The 21112-nt window shown below is 33.9% G+C and overlaps 2 protein-coding genes across 4 annotated transcripts in view; both read right to left on the bottom strand.

The window, feature by feature from the left end:
• Positions 1 to 1170: 1170 nt before the first annotated feature.
• On the bottom strand, positions 1171 to 3189 carry LOC123715839. The gene is made up of 3 exons (XM_045671175.1): positions 3094 to 3189; positions 2344 to 2432; positions 1171 to 1502 (listed from the first exon to the last, which is right to left on the bottom strand). Exons 1-3 carry the CDS (start codon positions 3173 to 3175, stop codon positions 1332 to 1334), a joined length of 342 nt encoding a protein of 113 aa, XP_045527131.1. The 5' UTR covers positions 3176 to 3189; the 3' UTR covers positions 1171 to 1331.
• Positions 3190 to 7410: 4221 nt separating this feature from the next.
• The window catches only part of LOC123714922 (leishmanolysin-like peptidase), a 65111-nt gene continuing 51409 nt past the window's right edge, over positions 7411 to 21112 (bottom strand). For 2 of the 3 annotated variants that reach the window (XM_045669591.1, XM_045669593.1), the window contains 13 exons: positions 19225 to 19345; positions 18492 to 18627; positions 17723 to 17860; positions 17079 to 17144; positions 16394 to 16517; positions 15987 to 16088; positions 15350 to 15537; positions 14376 to 14508; positions 13046 to 13205; positions 12341 to 12435; positions 11879 to 11950; positions 11242 to 11373; positions 7411 to 9877 (listed from right to left, as the gene is read on the bottom strand). In XM_045669591.1, coding sequence (XP_045525547.1) covers positions 9737 to 9877; positions 11242 to 11373; positions 11879 to 11950; positions 12341 to 12435; positions 13046 to 13205; positions 14376 to 14508; positions 15350 to 15537; positions 15987 to 16088; positions 16394 to 16517; positions 17079 to 17144; positions 17723 to 17860; positions 18492 to 18627; positions 19225 to 19345 — 1608 coding nt within the window. In that variant the 3' untranslated portion in view covers positions 7411 to 9736. The remainder of the gene's footprint in view (positions 9878 to 11241; positions 11374 to 11878; positions 11951 to 12340; positions 12436 to 13045; positions 13206 to 14375; positions 14509 to 15349; positions 15538 to 15986; positions 16089 to 16393; positions 16518 to 17078; positions 17145 to 17722; positions 17861 to 18491; positions 18628 to 19224; positions 19346 to 21112) is intronic. The other variant, XM_045669592.1, reaches the window with a different exon arrangement.

The raw sequence follows: 21112 nt of genomic DNA, 5'->3' as shown, positions 1-21112 counted from the left end.
AAATCTTAAAGTGATTTTATCTCACCCCATGTAACTTTAATTACAAGATGGACACGGCTGTTTCATATAAATATTTAACTATAGTTTTTGTTTTTAGTTACGAAATCACATCAAAAAACGGCTGTTTGTAGTAATTTAACAAATATCTCAACTTTCCGTTTACGTCTAAGATTCGATCGACAAAAGTTTCGATCTTACTCCGTTCTCAAGTGTCATACAAAGATTCCGATATTCTCAAACTTACTGGTAACGGAAAATAAATTGGCAACGTACCTACTTAACATTTCCACAGGATTATAAACACATTACCGAATATGCAAATCAAAACGAATAGATCTATTCTTTAATTATAATTGAATAATATTACATTATATAATAATAAACATGGGTTATAATTCATCGTAGTTTCTTTAAGTGATGAATACATCACAAATATGTCAGCAAGAAAACTGCTCCGAGGTGTTTTTGCCGTTACTAAAAATGTATTAATCGCCTAAATTTTCTAGAATTATGCGGGCGCGGCATGTTTTGCCTACTATAACGATGTTTCGCCTCTATTCGCACAAAAGCATGACAAAACAGCAACGTCTCTTGTAAATATAGTCGATGGGTCCTATCTATCCATTGTATTTTAGTAAAAAGTTGTTGTTTGTAGTAAAGACGAATGAAAAATGTAACCAAAGGGCTTAACCAGATGTAATTCAAATTTTGCAATTGCCGTGAGGTAAGTCTAGATGCCTTAGGTAGTGTATGTAGAAAGACGAAAACTTAATTTGTATAAAAATTTGTCGAAACGAACTGTTATTTTAATTACTAAATTAACATTCCGTCTAGACCCCAAGATCTCAACGATCTGAATTTATCACGGCAACGGCATAAACTACGGGTCAGATTGTGTATAGTTAAACTTGAATGCACATCCAATTTACAAGTCTAAGGCTGCCAGATTGCCGGCTGAAGGGTCACCAATTCTGATTATTCAACCCCCGAAGGAAATCTTTTAATTGCATGTACGAAGGTATTTTATAATGTTTATGATTATCAGCATAATTTTCAATATATTGAAGATATGAAAACCAGCTAGTTATAAATAAATGGCTTCTGTTAATATTGTTATTAAAATTATGGAAAAGAAACTTTTATATATCTATGCTAAAATAAAATACGTAATATGTTTGCAGTACAGAATACATTTTAATTTCCCGAAGAATCGATACTTTCTACTGGCAATTCATAATTCTATAAAAATGAATTCCTTGTTTATTTTGTAATATTGCATTTCAAAAATCTTAACTCTAGCTCTCTAATAAAAAATAAAATATTTGTAAGTTTTAATAGCCATGTTCTAATGCTATAATGTGTACTGTGACGTCCTTTTTGTGTGCAGTGCGTAAGTCAACTGAAACCTGATCAAAGAGACTCGCAAAAGCCACCTGCGTTGTGTTCAAATCAGCTCCCGTGATATTGACGCAAACGAAGCTAACCATTTGGTTTGTGTCACGCTAGAAATAATATTTTTTGGATTCTGCGTTAAATCTATCAATGATTGCCGTACAATATACTAAATAAAGCTCATTTTTTTCATTGATTAGAGAGTGAGTCTTACCCTTAGGGAGTTGTACCCTCATGTGGCTCTCTGTTAGCATATTAAACCTCGGGTCATGTTAATAATGTAATAATTTTTTGGATATATTTAATGTTTTACTTTAATTTTTATTGTATACATCCATACTACCCAAAGTTTGTTTAAATATTTCATTTATTTATTAGATTCAATAAAAATAAATTTAATCAACTACCCTCACAATTTGGGTTTCAACCCTATACGTTGTTTCTTTATATATAAACTGCGTTCCAACACAAGACATCGAAAATTTTTGTGACAAGACAGAGAAATCATGGCCCCACCTTAAATAGCTCCAAATTTTTTCCTATTGTTCTTCATGCTTGTATGTAGTACCACTTAAAAAACTAATAATATTACATACATAATGTAAATGATATTGTTTCAGTTCTCAGTAGGGTAGGTCAATTTTTAATAAAAAAAAATTATATTCTAAGTGGTGTTTGTGATCAGGTTAGGTTAGGTTAAAGAAAATTTGTACCTTCTCTCATTCATTTCACAAATCATGATGTTTTAATAAATTTATTTGGGGCGACAGATGCGCCATCACATTATTGCATGGTACACCATTGCCGAGTGATGAAGATATTTGGGAAAAAATTGAGCTGTTTTAAGGTAGAAACGTGATAAGACAAATTTACCCTAGAGTAGTTGTTGTAATTAAATAAAAAGGGATCTGAAATAAACGGGAAATAATGTTAATAAATTAGTAAACTTACGGGTAAAGTGAAATTCATATACACTAAACCAGAAGCGATTGTGTGAGTTTCATCATAAAATATTTTCGAGTAATTCCACGATGGATCACCTGTAAATTCATAATAAATATCATTTTATGTTTTGTATACGTCTAATCGCCAATGTTGCAGTGTTAAACCTTCCTGACAGAGACCTCAAAGCCATTGTATGAACAGGACTTTACATTAGTCATGTTCATCTCGTTTGATAAGCGCCCTAGGCTTTAAAAACAATAAAGAAATATGCCCTCGTGGAGTTATTGTTGATCTTTTAATATTCACACACGTTTATTCAGCGCACGAAACGGAAGCTCTAATATTTTGAACTGAATACTTTTCCAATTCACTCCGGACGTACTTAGCATCTAACGCACATACGCAACATATACAACTCTTTCATCTCAATCTACACCAATATTATAAAGACTATTAGCATTAAATAAGCTCCAAAACTACTGGACAGCTTTGAAAATTATTTTAGAAAAGAAGTCTACATAATACGCTTATAATATAACCCAAAGTGCGAAAAATATACCAATAAAAATACCTATATCACATACGCTACGGAAACCATTGATAATAGAACAAGGTGATGTACTACTACTGGTTTAACGAAGACATCAATATCGACAATAAAGTCCGCATAGATGGATGGCATATGTCTAACAATAAATTTAAAAGTCCATTTACATAGTTGGCGGGTGGAACCGCAGAGTGTACGTTCATACTTACCAAAGGAATAATCACAATTATACTCAGTACATATGACGATTGCAATTATAAAACAGAAACAAACCAATGCCTTCATTATCATGATTCTAAAACAGTAGGTTGTACACACAATTACATAATTTATAGGTAGAGTGTGAAATTAATTTTTAAGCTTACTTAGTAATAATTAATTAGTTATGGTAATTTACATTGATTTATTGGAAGCATATACGGCATTAACACGGTAAATAATGGTCGTAATTCTGTCATTCCGTCGTATGAGAAAGATACATTTTTATTGGATATTTAAAGTAAGAATTTTTGGAGCTTAAAATAAATCTTGAAAGGTAAGCTCCCATTTAAGCTAAAGAAAAAGGTGGTGGGTTCCTGCTTGCTGGCTTGCCTTAAACATGGAGCACAAACTTGGATTTTCAAAAACAAAACAAAAGCCAAAATACGATCATTCCAGGGTGCGATAGAAAGGAGTTCCTAATTCAATTACGGGGCAAACGTACGTGAATATGGGCTTCTCCCGGAGCATTTAATTTTGTTATCATCAAATGTATGTCAAAGATGTGGAATAAAGGATTATTATTATTATAAAGTAAGAATTGAATATTAAAATATATTTTAATTTAAAGTTTAATATTAAAATCCTCCTCCTTAACTTTAACTTTAACTTACTATGACCAAGGGTAAAGAAAAATGTTTAATTGTGTAATGCGTGTGTGCTGTGGTTGTAATTGGCCCTGGCTCAGCCTTATGCTGAGGACCAGAGGTGTTCCACAGAGATGGTCATTCTGCCAGAGATCACAGCAGCTAATTTGTGCCTCAGTCGCATAAAAACAAATAAGAATCTAATACTCAGTAGAAACAAATAATAATAATAATAGTAAAAGTTAGCAGTGTAAGCAATGAAGAAGAAAAAATAAATGTAAAAAAATTAAATAAAAAATAAGAATAATTGTTAAGTCGATAAATAAATATTTTTGGGCGGATGAAAAATTATATTACGTGAGATTTTTGTAGAGTTGTAAGTAAAGTTTTTTTTATAATTGCGACAAAAATTATTGTTGATGTCCAAAATAAGTTTTCCGACGTAATGCTCAATGACAGGTTCAAAAGTAAAGGTCCGTTTGCTGAATCGATTGCCGTAAAAGAATGCCACATCGGAAGGGTCTACAATATTATCTCCCGGGATATCCAAGAAATGCTTATTCATCTCATCATCATCACACAGGTACTGGGGTAGATTGTCCGTACGTGCAAGGTCAAATTTTTCCAAAGCAACTTAGTATTTTTATGGTGGAGATTGATGTTGTAGTCGAAAGGTTTTTTTCAACTATTTATATGATTTAAAATGAACATCCAGCCTGGTTCTACGGTACTTTTGATATTCATCATTTCGCAACTCCATCATATGCCGAACATTACTGGTAAGCCACGGGTGTGATAACTTTTTTATCACTTTTGTTTTTATTGGAGGAAACCTGTCGAAGAGTTCGATTATATAACGATTGAAAGCATCAGCTATTTGGTTCACATCAGTAATCCTTTCAATTAAATGCCAAGGTATAGATGCAGTAACCTTATTAAGATTAGACATATCTTTTAATGGCCTGAACGTTATGCGGTGCTTTCGGTCTGCTCAACTTAAACTCGGTAAGAATAAATGCGTGTGCACCAAGATCTGCGATATATTTATGCAGGCTACTGGAGAATTTGTGCAAACAATATTAATGAGTGACTGACTGTGGCAAGTGAAGTGCGTAAGATCCGTGAAATGATTAGTTAAGTCCATTGTTTTCAAAAATACATTAAGGCGAGCTGTATTACTGTCTAGATGGTTCAGGAGATTTATAATAAAATCACCAGTTAGCACCTAGTAATCACAGCTACCGAGCGACGAGATAGTCTCCGTCAATTCGTCTAAGAAGACTTCAACATTCAGCCAAGGCGGACGATACGCCATACCTACAATAACACGAAGTGATTTGATGTGAATCTTAAGCCATAACTGCTCAACAGATTGATTGCAATGGGGAGGACAGCAGACACGCGCAGTAATACCACACCTAGCATAAAAACCAACGCCACCACCTCTGCTACTAATTTCAGGGGACTGGGGCCTGTGGCCAAAGGTGTATCTCGATATTGTCAGTGTACGAGCCTCCTGCCCAGCCCTAAGCCAAATCTCGTTGTTTGCAAATATATCCGGCAGATGGCGATCAAATATGACACGCAATTCATCATGCCGGGTACCCAACGGCCACGCATTAAATTTTAATAATAATACTCTCTAATAATAATACATAGCTTCAATCCGTTTAAGAAGTTTTTTCTTAATGTGTAAAAGCTATGTTAACAAATGACAATACTAAATAAAAACGTACAGTAAATAACTAAATCCCCCGTAATAATAACTATGAATACCCAACTTCGAAATATCATTAATTATAAGAAAGCAATAAGATTTATACATAGAGGTGTTTTCAGAAGCTGCATAAGTTGATACATAAATTTAAGATTCTGGTATGCACAATAGTAAAGACAAACACAATATTTTAAATAAATTAATAATATTTAGGTCAAGTGGTATCCTTGGTTGCTTATTAGTTAAATAAATATTATCCTGGGTGCAGAATATGTAAACACTTAAGTATAAGTAAATTAGGCTGTGACTTAAGTATATAAGTTTGTGCATACTAAAAAGCCAATAAATCAGTTGAACACAATGTGGTTGTGTTCACACACACATCATCAATAGAAATAAATGATGACAAAGAATATAGTATTAGTAACTTTACAATATACTTCTTATAAAGTTCAGATGCCAAGGAACACAAATAAACAAAATCAAAAACATATTTAACAATTGTGTTGCAGTACAAAATATTAAAATCGCTTTTTATAATACTTTTCAATCTTCCCACTGAAACCCTATTGCAATTATGTAACTCGCCAGCAAACAGCCATATATAATGCATATTCACAGAGACAGTATACAAATAAAAGAAAGTCTCACTAGCATTAGGCCTAGCCACATCTATCAGATACACTGGGGTTACTCCCAAACACACGTAAAGTCGGCTTCAGTACGAAATAAATGTATCTTAGTTGTTTCTGTCTGCCTAGCAAACACACGACCCTCCTTCGTCCAAACAAATCTCCAACGGTGTTGCATTTCTCACGTAGCTTACGTAAATAAACAATTGGCCTTTGTTAACCTCTCATTGATATAAATCGGCTTCGGGGTTTGTGATGGAAGGTCAAAATCAGCTGTTGATATGTTATGTTTTACTCTAGCCTGTTTTAAAAAAGCATTCGGAATGGAAGGGCTAACGAGTCTTACCGCAATCAACCGGGGCCGGGTGGGACGTTACGTCATTTCCTTTTCCTTCATTATTTTTAAAGCTTTTTAGAGACAAATTAAATTAAAAAGAGAATTGCTTCAATGTATCAGTTTTTTCCTTCTAACACAATATTATTAAATTTAATTGGGACGAGCTTCTAATATTTCGTCGAAGGCATCGGCCTGGATATCGCGCTGCGTTTTGCTGTTCTGAATTTCATGAGCCAAGATACACAAGAATTTCTTACACCTCTCTTTAACATCGAGTAGAGTAAGTCTAGCTGAAGTATGCAGTAAATGATAATCAAGAGATACAATGTCTAATAAAAAAAAACTTTAGCCCAGTCGGGAAGCGAACCCCGGTGCTCTTACGTGGTAGACCAGCACGCCAGCCATTGATTCGTTCGGATTAAATTAAGCTAGAGCCAGGCTTGGAGTTTATATTTGGTTTAGTCTGTTGATTGCGTCCGAAGCTTAATAAAATAAATTGTATTGAATCGTGTGTTTGTATAGAAAATTCTTGAATAAAGTACCCCCTAAATAAATGTACCCTCTAAAAAAAACCCTGGACATCTAGTTTCCCCTAAATTTGGGGGGAGGGACTCTCTAGATGGCATAACTGGTGGAACCAGCTGCCAACTGAAGTATTTTGTATCAACTCAGGAATAGATCGTACATATTCTTAAAAGGTCGGCAACGCAATCGAACCACCTGGCATTGTGTCCATGGGCTCGGTATCACTTACCTGATGAGCCTCCTGCCCTTTCTATTTAAAAAAATGGAGTTTTTCTCATGATGTTTTTCTATCCCGTATGAGGAAGTTAAATGCGTATAATGACAGAAAGTCCGCGAAAATTGGCGAATTTTCATTCATTTCAACATTCCGGGGTTCGAACCTACGACAGGCTAGAGTAGCACTAGGCCAACAGTGGAAGTTAAATAAAACAATATATTTTAGGTAAAATATTTTTTAAAATCATCCACACAATTTACAGTCATTTAAAAAGACCTATTTACAATCCACACTCAAATCAATGCCTCATAACAAAATTTCGTTCCAAAACAATTATTATAATAATATTATAATTAATAATATATGATAATATTATATTGTCAATTATAATATTATAATCTCACTGTTTTGTAATTTATAAAAAGATTCTATGAATATTTTTACCAGTTTGTACAAAGCGAATTTTCACTAACTACAACCGAAATAGACAAACTATAATATAAGAGTTACGGCTACCCACATATTTTATAAGGCATTATTTTAACTAATGTCATTTAGAGAAGTGTTTCCCAACAGGGCCCATGCCCCACAGGGAGGCAATTTTATTGTTAAGGTTTAATTCATTATTTTTAAATAATTATTTGTAATTTCAGTTTTTCACTATTACTGTGTTTCGTTAATTATTTCCAAATAATTTCTTCCTAAAACCTATAATTTAATTTTCTTAAGACTAAGGTGGGGCTTGACACAAAATAGGTTGGGAAACACTGATTTAGAGGCATATACTTTGAACCATTTAGTATACACAGTTCTGTTGAGGTTAAACAGAATCGACTTTAACCGTTTTAGTGCTACAAATACGCTGTAAAAATATGTTTATATTTTCTAATTCACAATCACAATTAACATTTTTCTTATTAATACAAAAATAATGTATTAAAATTGATTGGTTGAAGTCTAAGAAAAGTGTTTTTACTTGACAACATTAATATTTTCCATTAATGATAAAAAACCGTAATATCGTGCATTCTTGCAAAAATATTCTTAGCACTAAAACGGTTAAATAAAACCGCATTAACACATTATTTACATACCTCGACATTTATAATGCTTTAGAGGGGTTTAAGTCACTTGAAATGTCGAATTATGAAAATAATACTTTTCCTTCGGTTACGATTTGATGATCCCGCGTAAATCAAAGACGCCGTTACGCATTATTTCATGTGTCAAAGTCAAAAATATAAAACGTCATAGAAAAATATGACATATGAAGTGTCAGTTGGTAATTGTAAGTACACAGAAGTCATTTTCACTTAAACTAATACATAAATATACTTAAAACTAAGTAATTATTATAAATAACTTATTTCTCATTGCCAGATACAAAAAAAGGTCGGTGGAAGTGATGAATGTATCAACTGGGGACTTATAAGAGTGTGTTTAAAAACATCAAAGTTTTTTTATTTAATTTAGTTAAGTTAATCATATTCAAGGTAACAAAACTGCCTGCTATGGCTTCAAGTCGACTTAAATGGCGTTTACAAGTAAAATATCCGCTTAAGTAAAACTGTACGGGCTTATCACAACCAATTTATTCCGACAATAAAATAATTTAAAGCACCACAGATAACAAACAAACATGTAAATAATTTAAACAATATTTGTAGAACGGAATTTCAGTTGAAAATTAATAATAAAAAGTTGGATGGCTAAAAAAAATCTAAAAAATATTATATTTAAATAAATAATAAAAATAATATATATTTTTTTTAATATATAGAAGAGGAATTAGAGGACTCACCTTGTGTATTAGTCTAATATTTGTAATTATCTTCTGTATTTTTTTTTATCTATATGATATTATATTACATATGTATTAAAGTTACAATTGCCAGTCTTGTCAGGCGACAAATGTATATAAAAAATCTAAAACCTGTTCTTACATTACTATCTAAAGTGACCTTGCAGTCGATTTATTAGCCGCGGTAGCAAATACATCAACATTCTCTCACCATAGACATTGCTCTCGAAGCACAGATCCGAGTGCATTGCTCGGATTTGTACGTCAACTCGAAAAAAAAAGTTAAGATTAATAATGGCAAATCCAATATGGAATCCGCAATTCCTCTAGTAAAATAAATGCATGCAATAATTACGTTACGTAAGTTTCTGCCGCCACCACTATGTGGAACCAGCTACCCACTGAAGTATTTCCAAACCAATTCGACTTTAGGGGCCTTCAAGAAAAGAGCGTACCCATTCTTAAAAGACCGGCACACGAGCTCTCTGGCAATGATAGGGTGGTATCACTTAACAGGTGAGCCTCCTGCCTGTTCTAGTAAGTAATTTGGATAGTTCATCTTTACAGCTAGGATCTAATAGGTAAAATAAAAATAAATGATTTTCGAACAATTCTTACCATCCAACCCTTTATCGTGATGATTTGTTTTATAATTAATACCGTTGCTGAAAAATTGCATTAAAAATTCGTATAAAATACACGTGAACACGTTTTAACAGCTAACGTGAATCAGGCCACGAATTAACGACTCTCAAACATGTCAGATGTACGCGTAGCACTAGTAGAATATACTCCAAATTGTCGATAGTAAAATGATGATATCGCTGTATACTTTGGGCGCGTTGCAAGCGAGAACGTCATTGGGGTACAGATTTGGTGGTGGCGCCTCTTCGCCCCCTTTGCAATATTCATTACGTGACTGAAATTATAAGGAATTACTTTTCAATTTTTGGAGTGAAACTTATTTATCGGCGTTGTAAAAAAGTTTACCACGGATTTCAAGCCATAAATAACCAAAATATATAACAACAATAACAATGATAGTAATAAATCTATTACAATTAATGAAATTCTGTAATAAATTAGTAGTAATAAGGTAAAATCAAATAATTGTACTATTTGTATTCATGCCTATGATAATAAAAGCTTTATCTAATTTAACTTTATTTAACCAATTTCTGTAAAGTTGTATATAGTAGATCATTTATCGAAAAATAAGGTCATAAAGAAGTTTCACTTACGTGCGTACACTAGTACAAGCACACATTTTTATTATTAATCATAGTATAAATAAATTTAAGTGGAAACGGGCGGGGCATATGGCAAGAGGAACAGAAAAGTGGAGCAAGAAAGTATCAAACTTTAAACCACGCTACAATAAACGCAAAAAAATACAATTTAGAAGGTGGATGTACGAAGGAAACAGTAGCAGTACATGACAGTACAGTGGCACAGTGCAGACAAAACTGGCGGGATTTGGACAAAAGTTAGTTATTTGGGAATAAATGAGACGATAGAAATATAAATGTATTTGAAACTTGGCTCTTATTATTACTATTAGAAATTATTCTCTTAATTATATTATTAGTATTAGAGCACTTACATCCCCATTTTTAAAAAAATATAGTATATGTTAGTCATTTCCTGTGGTGTAGCAGCTGTAGAATTATTGTATCTCTAAACACTCTATAGGTTATGGTTGAGGTGTTAATGGCAGCTTGTTTATAGTGATTTCTAAAGAGATATTTAACTTGTGTATTTATTTAGTAATATTTTTCTTACACAATCTGATAGTTGTCGATATTCTATAATCTATTGAGAGTTATATTGTTAAACTTTGGAACAGAATTGTAATTTAACGCGTATTATATTATAACAGATGTTAACAATTGAACAGTGACATATAACATATATAAAATTAACCTTAAAATATTCAAATTCTAAGTTTTTCCCGCTGAAATCTGACGTGAACGTCAATAATTTGATGCAATTGGGAGAAATGTCAAACACCATCCATGTTTTGCACTTATCTTATCTTGCATCTGAGGCAAACAAATAACCGCTATTCCCTAGAAAAGGTTGTTATAACTTCGTTATATCTGTGTATAATTCCTAAACGAATGGACAGATTCTTATGCAGTTTTTTTACTAGACAGTCGAACTTTGATCGAAGGAGAACTTACAATTTACATTATTACGACCATTCGTTTTTTTATATGTATATTTAAAAAAAAAACATTATAAGAAAAATACACATAATATGTCATAAATAAAATAACTTACAGCAAACTCATCTCCACACATTTCTCTGCAAGGCGGACAAACGACGCCGCCTTTGTGAAGCCAGCCTTTTTGAATTATTCGCACTTGCAACACTTGACCCGCAAAGTAGCAGGTATACGTGTAGTTGCCAACCTTAAAAATAAATTAAGGACTTAAAAGTGCTGCCGTCCACCCATAAGGGGAAAGAACCGTCGTAAACTTGAGGTCACTGTTGTGTTAAATTTACTTTTTATCTCGACAACACAGTCAATTCATTTGAGTTCAAATCAAAATTATTAAATAGTTAATAAGACTTATATGAGTTCGCATAACTGCCACACCTCACAGCAGTCTCTATGAATGTTCTATGCATAACTTATCAGTTACACCCATGGGTAGAAAATTTATTATTTTAAAAGTATTTATTATTTATACATGATGGAGAAATGACTATTTGATAGTCTGTAGGTTCAGTCATTATTTGACTTTGATTTTGATTTGAAATTATAATGACAATGGCAGCTGACATTCGTCACCATTGCATTATTAGTATAGATTAGTACAGACTATCAAAAAGTCTATTAGTTTGTAGATTTATTTCACATTGGTATTGTTATTTAATGAAATAAACAGGTTATTTGTGATGAAAAATACTCACTATAATATGTAGTCGACCACTATCACACTTATATTTATAGCAACCAGAGCCCCAGTGTTGCCATTCTCTAATCTGAAATATTATTATTAATAACTTAAATAGGTAAAAAGTATATTTATTGTTAATATTTTTGTGAAATTCTCGTGTCAGTGTTTGTAACCGTCATCGTCCAAAACGGCCGATATTCTGTAGATCTGAAAATATGTTATCCCTAAAAGGCCAAGCTCAAGTTGTTTTATATATTCTGGTATTAAAAATGCTCAAATATTTTCGTTCTACATATATACATATATAATATCTATAGAAATAATTATATATATATAATGTATTGATTGATAATTGTACCTATTTCCGACCTGCATCATGAAAGTGGAAGTAGGGAGAGAGGTTTGTGGAGCCGTCCCTGCCTACCCCTTCGGGAAAATGTATAGATAGATAGAAATGTAATAAGGGACTAGATACCTGTCTACAAGATTTCTGCTCCCACACACGATCGCTATGGTCGAAACACTTGGAGTGTGTCCCGTAGTTTTCTAACGCGAAATTTACATCAGTCTCTGTAAAAAATAAAGTTTATAAAAACCAGGAAATATATTTGATAATATAGTATTAATCATTAAAAATCAATAAATAGTATTTGTAATAAAAGGACTATAAGATAGTCCTGCATATGGCCTGCAAGCTGCTTCAACGTATGAACGTAAACAAATTATAATGATAAATTACTTTGGTTGGATCTGGGAGATCATCATATATTGTCGATATATTGATGATCAGCTATATAGAATAACATACTTAATTTACTGCCTGTACCAGCTGACTGTTACCATCTTACTATTACCATCTTTCTACTGCCAGCTTACTATTACCATCTTACCATTGCCAGCTTACTATTACCATCTTACTACTGCCAGCTTACTATTACCATCTTTCTACTGCCAGATTACTATTACCATCTTACCATTGCCAGCTTACTATTACCATCTTACTACTGCCAGCTTACTATTACCATCTTACTATTGCCAGCTTACTATTACCATCTAACTATTGCCAGCCTACTATTGTCAGCTTACTATTACCATCTAACTATTGTCAGCTTACTATTACCATCTAACTATTGCCAGCTTACTATTACCACCTTTCTCCTTATTATGTTACGTAACTTACTAGGTGTATTCTCCTCATAGGAACATCGGCTGCCTCGTAGTAGTACACTCTTGTGTTTCCATGTGAACTCCTGGAGATATGGGCAGTAGTCTGCCAATGATACTGAACCTCCGTAGTGGGATTCGTCACCCGATGGCACATTTGGTAAAGTATCGAAGTGCTGAAAAATATATAATTATTAAAAATAGTAAAATTGCAACTTTATAAACAAATATTCGATGAGATTTTTAACAATGAACGTTTTATATTTTAAAAATTAAATTTCAGTAAATATTCATTTGAATACTGGCAACACAATTTAAATCCTTACTATATTAGAAGCCTGTAATATGTTTCTATAATATGTGTTGCAGCTTATATAAGCTTTAAAATAAATATCTTTAAAGTAATGATAAATATTATATTATTCTAGTTTATTTCAAATATATATCTATTAGTTGTTTTGTTAATATAATAGTAAATCAACATTAAATCAATCATCAAATTAGTTAAGTAAGATATATGTGTTGAGGCCAACTAGCAAATTAGCCGTTCAATTAATAGTCTAGCCGTTTAAGTAGCGCCCTGAAAGATGTTCAGCCAGTTGGTTAAACAGGTAGGCAAATGACTTGGATCGATGACGTTTCACTTTCTGCCACTCTCAAACTGGAAACGAAACTCTTCAAATTGTTAATATGGCGTCGGCAAACCACAACTTTGATGGTGTTTTCCAAAGTTTCATGAAAAACAACAAGTACAATGGAAGAGTTTAATGACAATAACTATTTTTTAATGTCATGTTTCATCTTTTTTATTTCTGCCAAACAATGGCTCTATCCTACGAATGGCCTAAGCTTTAGTCAGTTTATAGTATGTTGTTACAAACGCTACGGCTGAATATCGTTGAGGCCACTAGTTAAACGGCGCCGTTTAGTTAAGAGGCTAGGCTGTAAATTGGCTAATTAAGCTAGTTGGCTGCGACATATATATTTTAATAAATCAGTAGAAGCATAAACAAAATGTTAGCAATCATCGCAAACTTGAAGCCAATATGAGAATTTAGTTTTTCTCATAAATTGTATTTTAACATTCTCGTTTCCTATAACGTCAAAAATCATTTATTCATATAGGTAACACTATGTACACTTATGAACGTCAAAAAAAAAGAAGAAGAAAACATAAAAAGTCCAGACTATAATGTCCAATAACATAAGTGTCATTTAGATTTGTGATTGTGTTTAACTCTTAGACAAGCTAACTTTTTAACTCTTGTTTAATTTTAGTTTTATTTTTTATCTATTAACCTAGTTTAAATGATTCATAAATAAATAAAATAAACACAAATGTTTACCTGGTACTGTCTGGGAAGTATATTGTCGTGTCTGACTAAATTGCAGAGTACCACAGCATTACGACGCGGCGAGCATTCCGTCCGCAACGGTTCGCCTTTGATTCGCTCACAAAATGGCGCCGGGTTTTTCCGCCTAAAAAATATTTTTTTTTAAATAAGGGGGTAGGATGTGAAATAATTGACGGGCTGTCGGCTACATAGTCACATTGTCTTTAGCCGTCGCGCTGTGCGGACGTTCGTAAGTTTTATGAGATTATGAGAATAGATAGCAATAGTGTGTAAAAATCTTTATTATTTAATGAAACTTACATAATTTCCGTCTCATTGTTGTCGCTTGTAAGGAATTAAAAAAATTAAATATATAAAAATAGTTTATAAAGTATTTTATACCTAGATACTTACTCAGTAGAATTGTCCACGCTGCTTGTAATATTTACAAGTTATTTATTAGTATGTACATAAATCTCATGAAACAACTTCTGTCCTTGTTACTCTAGTTAAGTTTGGGATGTAATGAAAGAGACAGAATATTCTATGAGTTTAGGTACATTTATTTTAAATAAACTATATGACCACTAGATAGCGTGCCAATGCATTTCATATTAGTACCTTCACCTTTGCGTATTGAGTCATGAAAGATCCTTATGAAGTCATGGAAAAAATATCTTTAAAAAACAGATATAGTTATATAAATTTATAAAACCCGTTCTGTATTTAATAGTTTTAGTCTCTTAAATATAGATGGCGTTGGATTTAATTTTTAAACCAGAAGATGGCCATTCGCATAACAATTAGTACCTTTAAACATTGCATATTGAACTTGTATGAAGTCATGAACAAATGTCTTGAAATGATAGATAAGACTTACTAAATCCGGAATTTGAAATTGTTAGTTTTTGTCACATAATCATAGATGGCGGTGCATATGATTTATTAACCACCAGATGGCGTGCGTTCCCATAACATAATAGTACCTTAACCTTTGCGTATTGAGCCACTGTTTGCAGGAAGTCGTTGCGAAGCCACAACCCAAGTTCTTTCCCCAATGAAGGGGAGAAGAGAGGGAATAGTCGGCCCTGTACCAGCCTGTATCTTCCATCATGGCGAATGTAATTCTACTGAAAACGCTGTTTTGCGTGTGCGTACCGGTCATGGCTTCGTTCTGTGAATAAGAACAAAATATCCACACGTAAGTATGTAACTTTACGGTGGGTATCAAATGTTTTACGTTGATTAAAGTCAATGTCAATGTAAAAATTAAATTTGATGTGATATTCATATATAATCTATATCTAATCTATAAATAAAAATAATTGCAAAATATGTTGCTAATTTGCAAAACTCCACAAAGGCTGGACCAATTTTAGTATGTCTTTTAAAGAATTTTTTTACACTCTGAGAAAGGTTAGAGACCGAGATATAGAGAGAGAAAAAATTTAAAAATTTTCTCAATTTAGTAATGAGGTTTTTATTCTGGAAAAGCAAACTATCAATATGGGGTAGCATAGCTTAATGTACCATATGTTGGTATGTTTGGTATGTTGTAAAATAAAGAAATCATATTATGACAAAACGAAGCTTGATAAAAATAAATGAAATCAACAGACGTACTTCAAAAACTCTTTTCTCCCAATGTGTGAGCGCCGTTCCATCTCCACCTTGATCTTCTAATTCAGCGCCCTCTAGTATTGAGCAGTTGAAGTGATCACGGACCTGAAATATAATATTATAATTTGACGTTAATATGTTTGAATTAACACCGTTTTTTTTAATATCCGTAACACCACTTTTTTTGAACAATTCAAAAACTAGGAACGAATTTCTCTAACTATGGAAAACAAATTTCACACTACAGTAATATTAACTTGAGAAATCCTCGGTTATAGGGGGGGAAATACCGCGTTATATGGGCGGCAATAATCGCGTTACAAATAAACGCGTTATAGGAGGGATAACTAATTAAGACTTTCTTAATTGTTCCCTCTAATTATACTGTTTTATAAAGCCCTACAACTCACCTCTTTAACAACTCTAGGAGTAACAATCATATGAAGGGTCCTCTCCATATAGCCACCTCTGATCATCCATCTTGGCCTGGTTATGTTCTTAACTACACGGTCAGACCATTTATGGATTTGTAGCCTGAAATTAGAAACCGAAAATAAATAAAAATGTATACCTGTATTAATGGATTTAGTTTTCAATATTTATTACCAGATGGCGTTGTGCTTACTGACATTAAGGTTCAAACACGATGGTGAAACGTTGCCACGGATAGCATTTGGGTTTCATATTTATATTAAAGTTATCCTATCGTGGCCGAGCTACGCTCGCCAAAACAGCCCCAGCTGAGCTGTAAAGACCCTTAAGGCCAACAGCCAGATTCCAAAAAAAAGTTATTAATGTGTCCTAAAGCGTAGTAATATGTCGTTACCTCAACGAACGTCAAGGCAGAAATGAAATTCCAGAGTGTTATTTAAGGAGGATTTTGACGAAGCATACCGAATCTTAATGCCGGCAATGGTCCCTCAATGTCCATTAGGTGGGCGGCCTACTTCGAGTTTGCCCTGTTCTCTGTCTCTTGAAGGACCCTAAACTAAGTCAAATTGGTTCGGAAATACTTCAGTGGGCAGCTGGTTTTGACATTGGTTGGTGGTGCGCGGCAAAAACTGCCTTAAAAACGCACTCAAAACCAATACTTACTGCTCATCTAATGGTGGATTTCCTGTGTCTGCACGCCTTGGTGTCAGCGGATCGCCATTTTCATCTCTGCAAATTATTAGATATTATTAAAAATAAATCAGCTACAACCTTTTCAGGTCTGGGCCTCAGATTTCTATATCTGTTGTTTCATGATTATTTCTCAAACTAATAGGCAAGTTGGTGATCAACCTCCTAGGCCGTCGCAGACGACTCAGTCGACGCAGTCGACTTTTTGAGTCTAAAGCAAGCTGGTTTTCTCACGATGTTTTCCTTCACCGTACGATCGAATATTAAATGCGCGTATAGAAAGAAAGTACATTGGTGCACAACTGGGGATCGAACCTACGACTAACCGACGGATGTGAGTCGCACTCCGAACAACACTGTTTGTATTTCAAAACAAATGTCAAAACAGCGCAAACACACGCAACCTTAGAATGTGTTTAATCGATCTTTCAAACCACAGATTACAAATAATTCTAGTCACAGACTATAAACCTCAACATCAACTATGCAAAAAACTCAGTTTTGTATCGCGCAGCCTGGACAACGACTACTATCTAACCCTTGACTTGTTTAAGTTATCGCAGAAATATATTGAATATTTTTTTTTTGTAAATTAAAGAAAGTAGTATTTGACGTGCCTATAAAACCCAAAGAGGGACACGCTAAATCCCAGCGCATGTAGCATTTCGTGTTTGACAGTTGACAGCACGTGTGGTAAGTCCCTGTAGCGGGTTGACAGCTCGCCGGGGCAGAAATTCGCGTGACCAGCTACTGGTCTGCAAATAAAATATTCACAATTCATTTAAATACGCGGCGTTCAAACGACGACGAAAAATCGCTTGATTTGTAGACAACTAAGTGTTTATTATTTATTTATTAACACTTCGTTACATTACAATATAAAGATTGAACATAATTAAATGAAAAGGAGGGCGGCCTTATCGCTTTCGAGCGATCTCTTCCAGACAACAACTGTGATAATGAAAAAAAAAAGTATTAAATTACATACATTACATTTTTTTTAATGTATTCATTAATCAAATTGTGAAATTTAGGATATATATGTGTGTAACAGTATATTCTAAGCCGAGGATAGTAATTGGAAGCGGTTGGCAAGTCAACATTCCACTCGCTGTTGTATCCCTGGGATGAAATGCCTGGTGCATCATCATACTCCTCGGGGGAGCTTTTTTAAGCTTCATTACGTAATAACTTAACTGATCGACTTAGTTTAACGTGAATTTCAAACAGAAAGTTTATTTGTGAGCCAGCCGGAGTTAGAACCTACGATCTCAAGGATAAAAACGCATGTACGCACGTAAGTTTGCCAGAAAGTTTTGCTATAAGTCGCCAAGTTCTGAAGTCGGCGTTTTGATCTTGTTTAATTATAATCACTGAAAATGTTACCTGTCCAGTGCTGACTCCTGCTGACAATGCGATGCGTAGGCGACGGTTAGGCCACGCCTACACCTCTCAGTTTCGACTGCACTTACATATAACACGAAATCTGTGTCTTCAATACCTATTGACTCTTCTTGTGGAGCTGAAAAGACAAAAACTGTTACGTAGTAGTACTGGGACTAAATGCTTTCAGTAAACGATTTGTCGAATGCATTAAATTGATGGGGTTAAATAACTTCATAAGAGTTCTTCTTCTTTTTCTGGGACATTAGGCAAACGAGCGAACACTTTGAACAAAGTTTTAACGGCCGCCCATGTTCACCTGTTAAGGGAACTAGTGATTTGCCATTCAGAGAATGATACGTTCTTTTCGTATCGATGCGATAATGCCTCTACGGGCAGCTCCACAACGAGGTGGTGCGCGGCAAAATAATCCCAATGCCAGGCGTTGAGATGATCGCACTGTAATACTAGCTGCCCACTGAAGTATTTCCGATTCAATTCGACTTACAGTCTTTCAAGAAAAGATCCTACCAATTCCTATAATACCAGTAAGGCACGAGCCTTCTTCCAATGTGAGTGTATGGGCGGCGGTATCACTTAACATCAGCTTCATCTCCTGTCAATTTACCCCCAATTTGCCCCCTGTTACCTAAAAAAAGAAGATGAAATTTTGGCATTCTGCCTCGAAGTCCCACGATGGACTTCGTCAGAGTAGGATATATGCGATAGAATTTACCTGCCGTCTCCGTCTCAACACTGTCCAGTGTGTTATCACTAAATTCAGTGGTCGTCACCTCGTCACGATACCGCGGTAATTCCCGGCAAAGATGTCCCGTACTATTGCAAACGTGGCAGGGCTGGAAAGAACACGATAATTATTATAGATATGTAATTACAATTTATATTAAAGCTTACTACCAATTAAAAAGCAGTGGCGCTACAATCTTATTAGTTCTGGGCCTTAGAGAAAAAGGAACAAGGAAATACATTAGTCAGCGATGGGCCCATTGGATCGAAACGTTAGGGTTTAACAAAATAAAAAAGGGTGAATAAAGTTGGAGTTTTTATTCATATCTATTTTTGTTAAATGATTATAAAGGCATATTATACTGAATAATCGGTGGCTAAATACTTTTTGTAAGAATGTTAACATCTATATACGTCAACATCAAATATGTTCTTTACTTAAGTTCTGAATAATCTGTGACTAAAAAGTCTTGGCGGGAATTTTGACATGTATATACGTCAACATCAAATACGCATCTGGCATACGAGAATCATGGTTCGGACCCTGATATATGTAAGTTATACACCAGATAGAAACATTTAATGGAGATGAAAATATAAATCCGCAAATATACTCCTTAAAGATTTTTATTATGCTATTCTTTCTTTTCTTGAATTGTATTAAATTAAGTTATAGTTTTGCGTCACCGTTATAATGTTTATGATTATCTTTTTGACACATGTCATCGATTTTTGGATTTGGAAATGTTTTGCTTTGGATATTCATTTTATTACGATGTTTTCGCTGAAGCCGTGAGATCACACTGTTTACGTTTAATGCAATCAGCATTAAACGTAAGTGTAATGTATGTAATTTAAGTGTAAAAAATACATTAGGGATTACCTCGTGTACTTGTGCCTAAAATAGATAGAGATCTGTTCGATTTTAAAAGCGATTTAGATTGTTTATATTGTTTATAAGTTTAGATTGTTTATAAGTGACTATAGATAGAAACTATAGGATAAATCCGCAACGCCCTTGCAAGTCTTTTGGATATGTGTGTGTCCATGGGCGGCGATATAACTTAACACCGGGTAAGCCTCCTGCCCGTTTATCTCCTAATACATAGAAAAATTCTTAACAATTTGTTATTTTTAACTATTTAAGAATCCCACCAAAACACTTACTTAGGCAAGATGGCGTCACATCTATGACATTCAATGCTTGTAAACACGTAAAAATTGATAATTTATAATTTTTAAATTACATATATACTATACTTCGATCAAAAACAGTTTCCGACGAAATTAACCTCCTTACTTAGGATTACACAGAAAGACATTATTTACAAGCATCCTACGTCATCGTTTCGTGTCACGTGACTGATGAATGAATCAATATTTTTGAAAGTCAATGATTATTTATAAGTTATTGTATTCCATAACGTTTTTAAAGCCACGCTTTATACAGATCCTAACAATTCACTTAAAAATTTTATAAAACATAAACCATTTGCCCTACAACCTTTTTAGGTCTGAGCCTCAGATTTATGATTATTTGTCAATCTAATAGGCAAGTAGGTGATCGTGTAGTATAGTGCCTGACGTACAATCGTCTTTTTGGGTCTAAATATAGCCGGTTTCCTCACGATGTTATCGTTCAGCGTTCGAGCGAATGTTAAATGCGTACATAGTAAGTCCATAGGTGCACAGGCTATCAAACCTACGACCTCAGGAATCACACGCTGAAGCCACTAGACCAACTCAACTAAAAATAAATTTATTGTACACCGCCACAGAGACGAAACTTTTTGAATTTGTTTTAATATACTAACCCTTTAATAAAATGTCCACGCGTTCATAATTAAATCCTCTAGCCAAAGACAATATAAATTTAA

The sequence above is a fragment of the Pieris brassicae genome, chromosome 10 (genome assembly GCF_905147105.1).
Source record: "Pieris brassicae chromosome 10, ilPieBrab1.1, whole genome shotgun sequence".
NCBI classification, from domain to species: domain Eukaryota; kingdom Metazoa; phylum Arthropoda; class Insecta; order Lepidoptera; family Pieridae; genus Pieris; species Pieris brassicae.
The sequence above is the reverse complement of the archived record's forward strand: the minus strand, read 5'-3'. Positions and strand labels throughout refer to the sequence as shown.

What these genes read in the sequence shown, in the direction of transcription:
- LOC123715839 (XM_045671175.1), bottom strand. Translation starts at nt 3,175, where the DNA reads ATGATAATGAAGGCATTGGTTTGTTTCTGTTTTATAATTGCAATCGTC. An exon ending in TAATTGTGATTATTCCTTTG is followed by an intron (nt 2,433 to 3,093) that starts GTAAGTATGAAC and finishes ATGAATTTACAG; the next exon opens with GTGATCCATCGTGGAATTAC. An exon ending in ATATGAATTTCACTTTACCC is followed by an intron (nt 1,503 to 2,343) that starts GTAAGTTTACTA and finishes TATTATTTCTAG; the next exon opens with CGTGACACAAACCAAATGGT.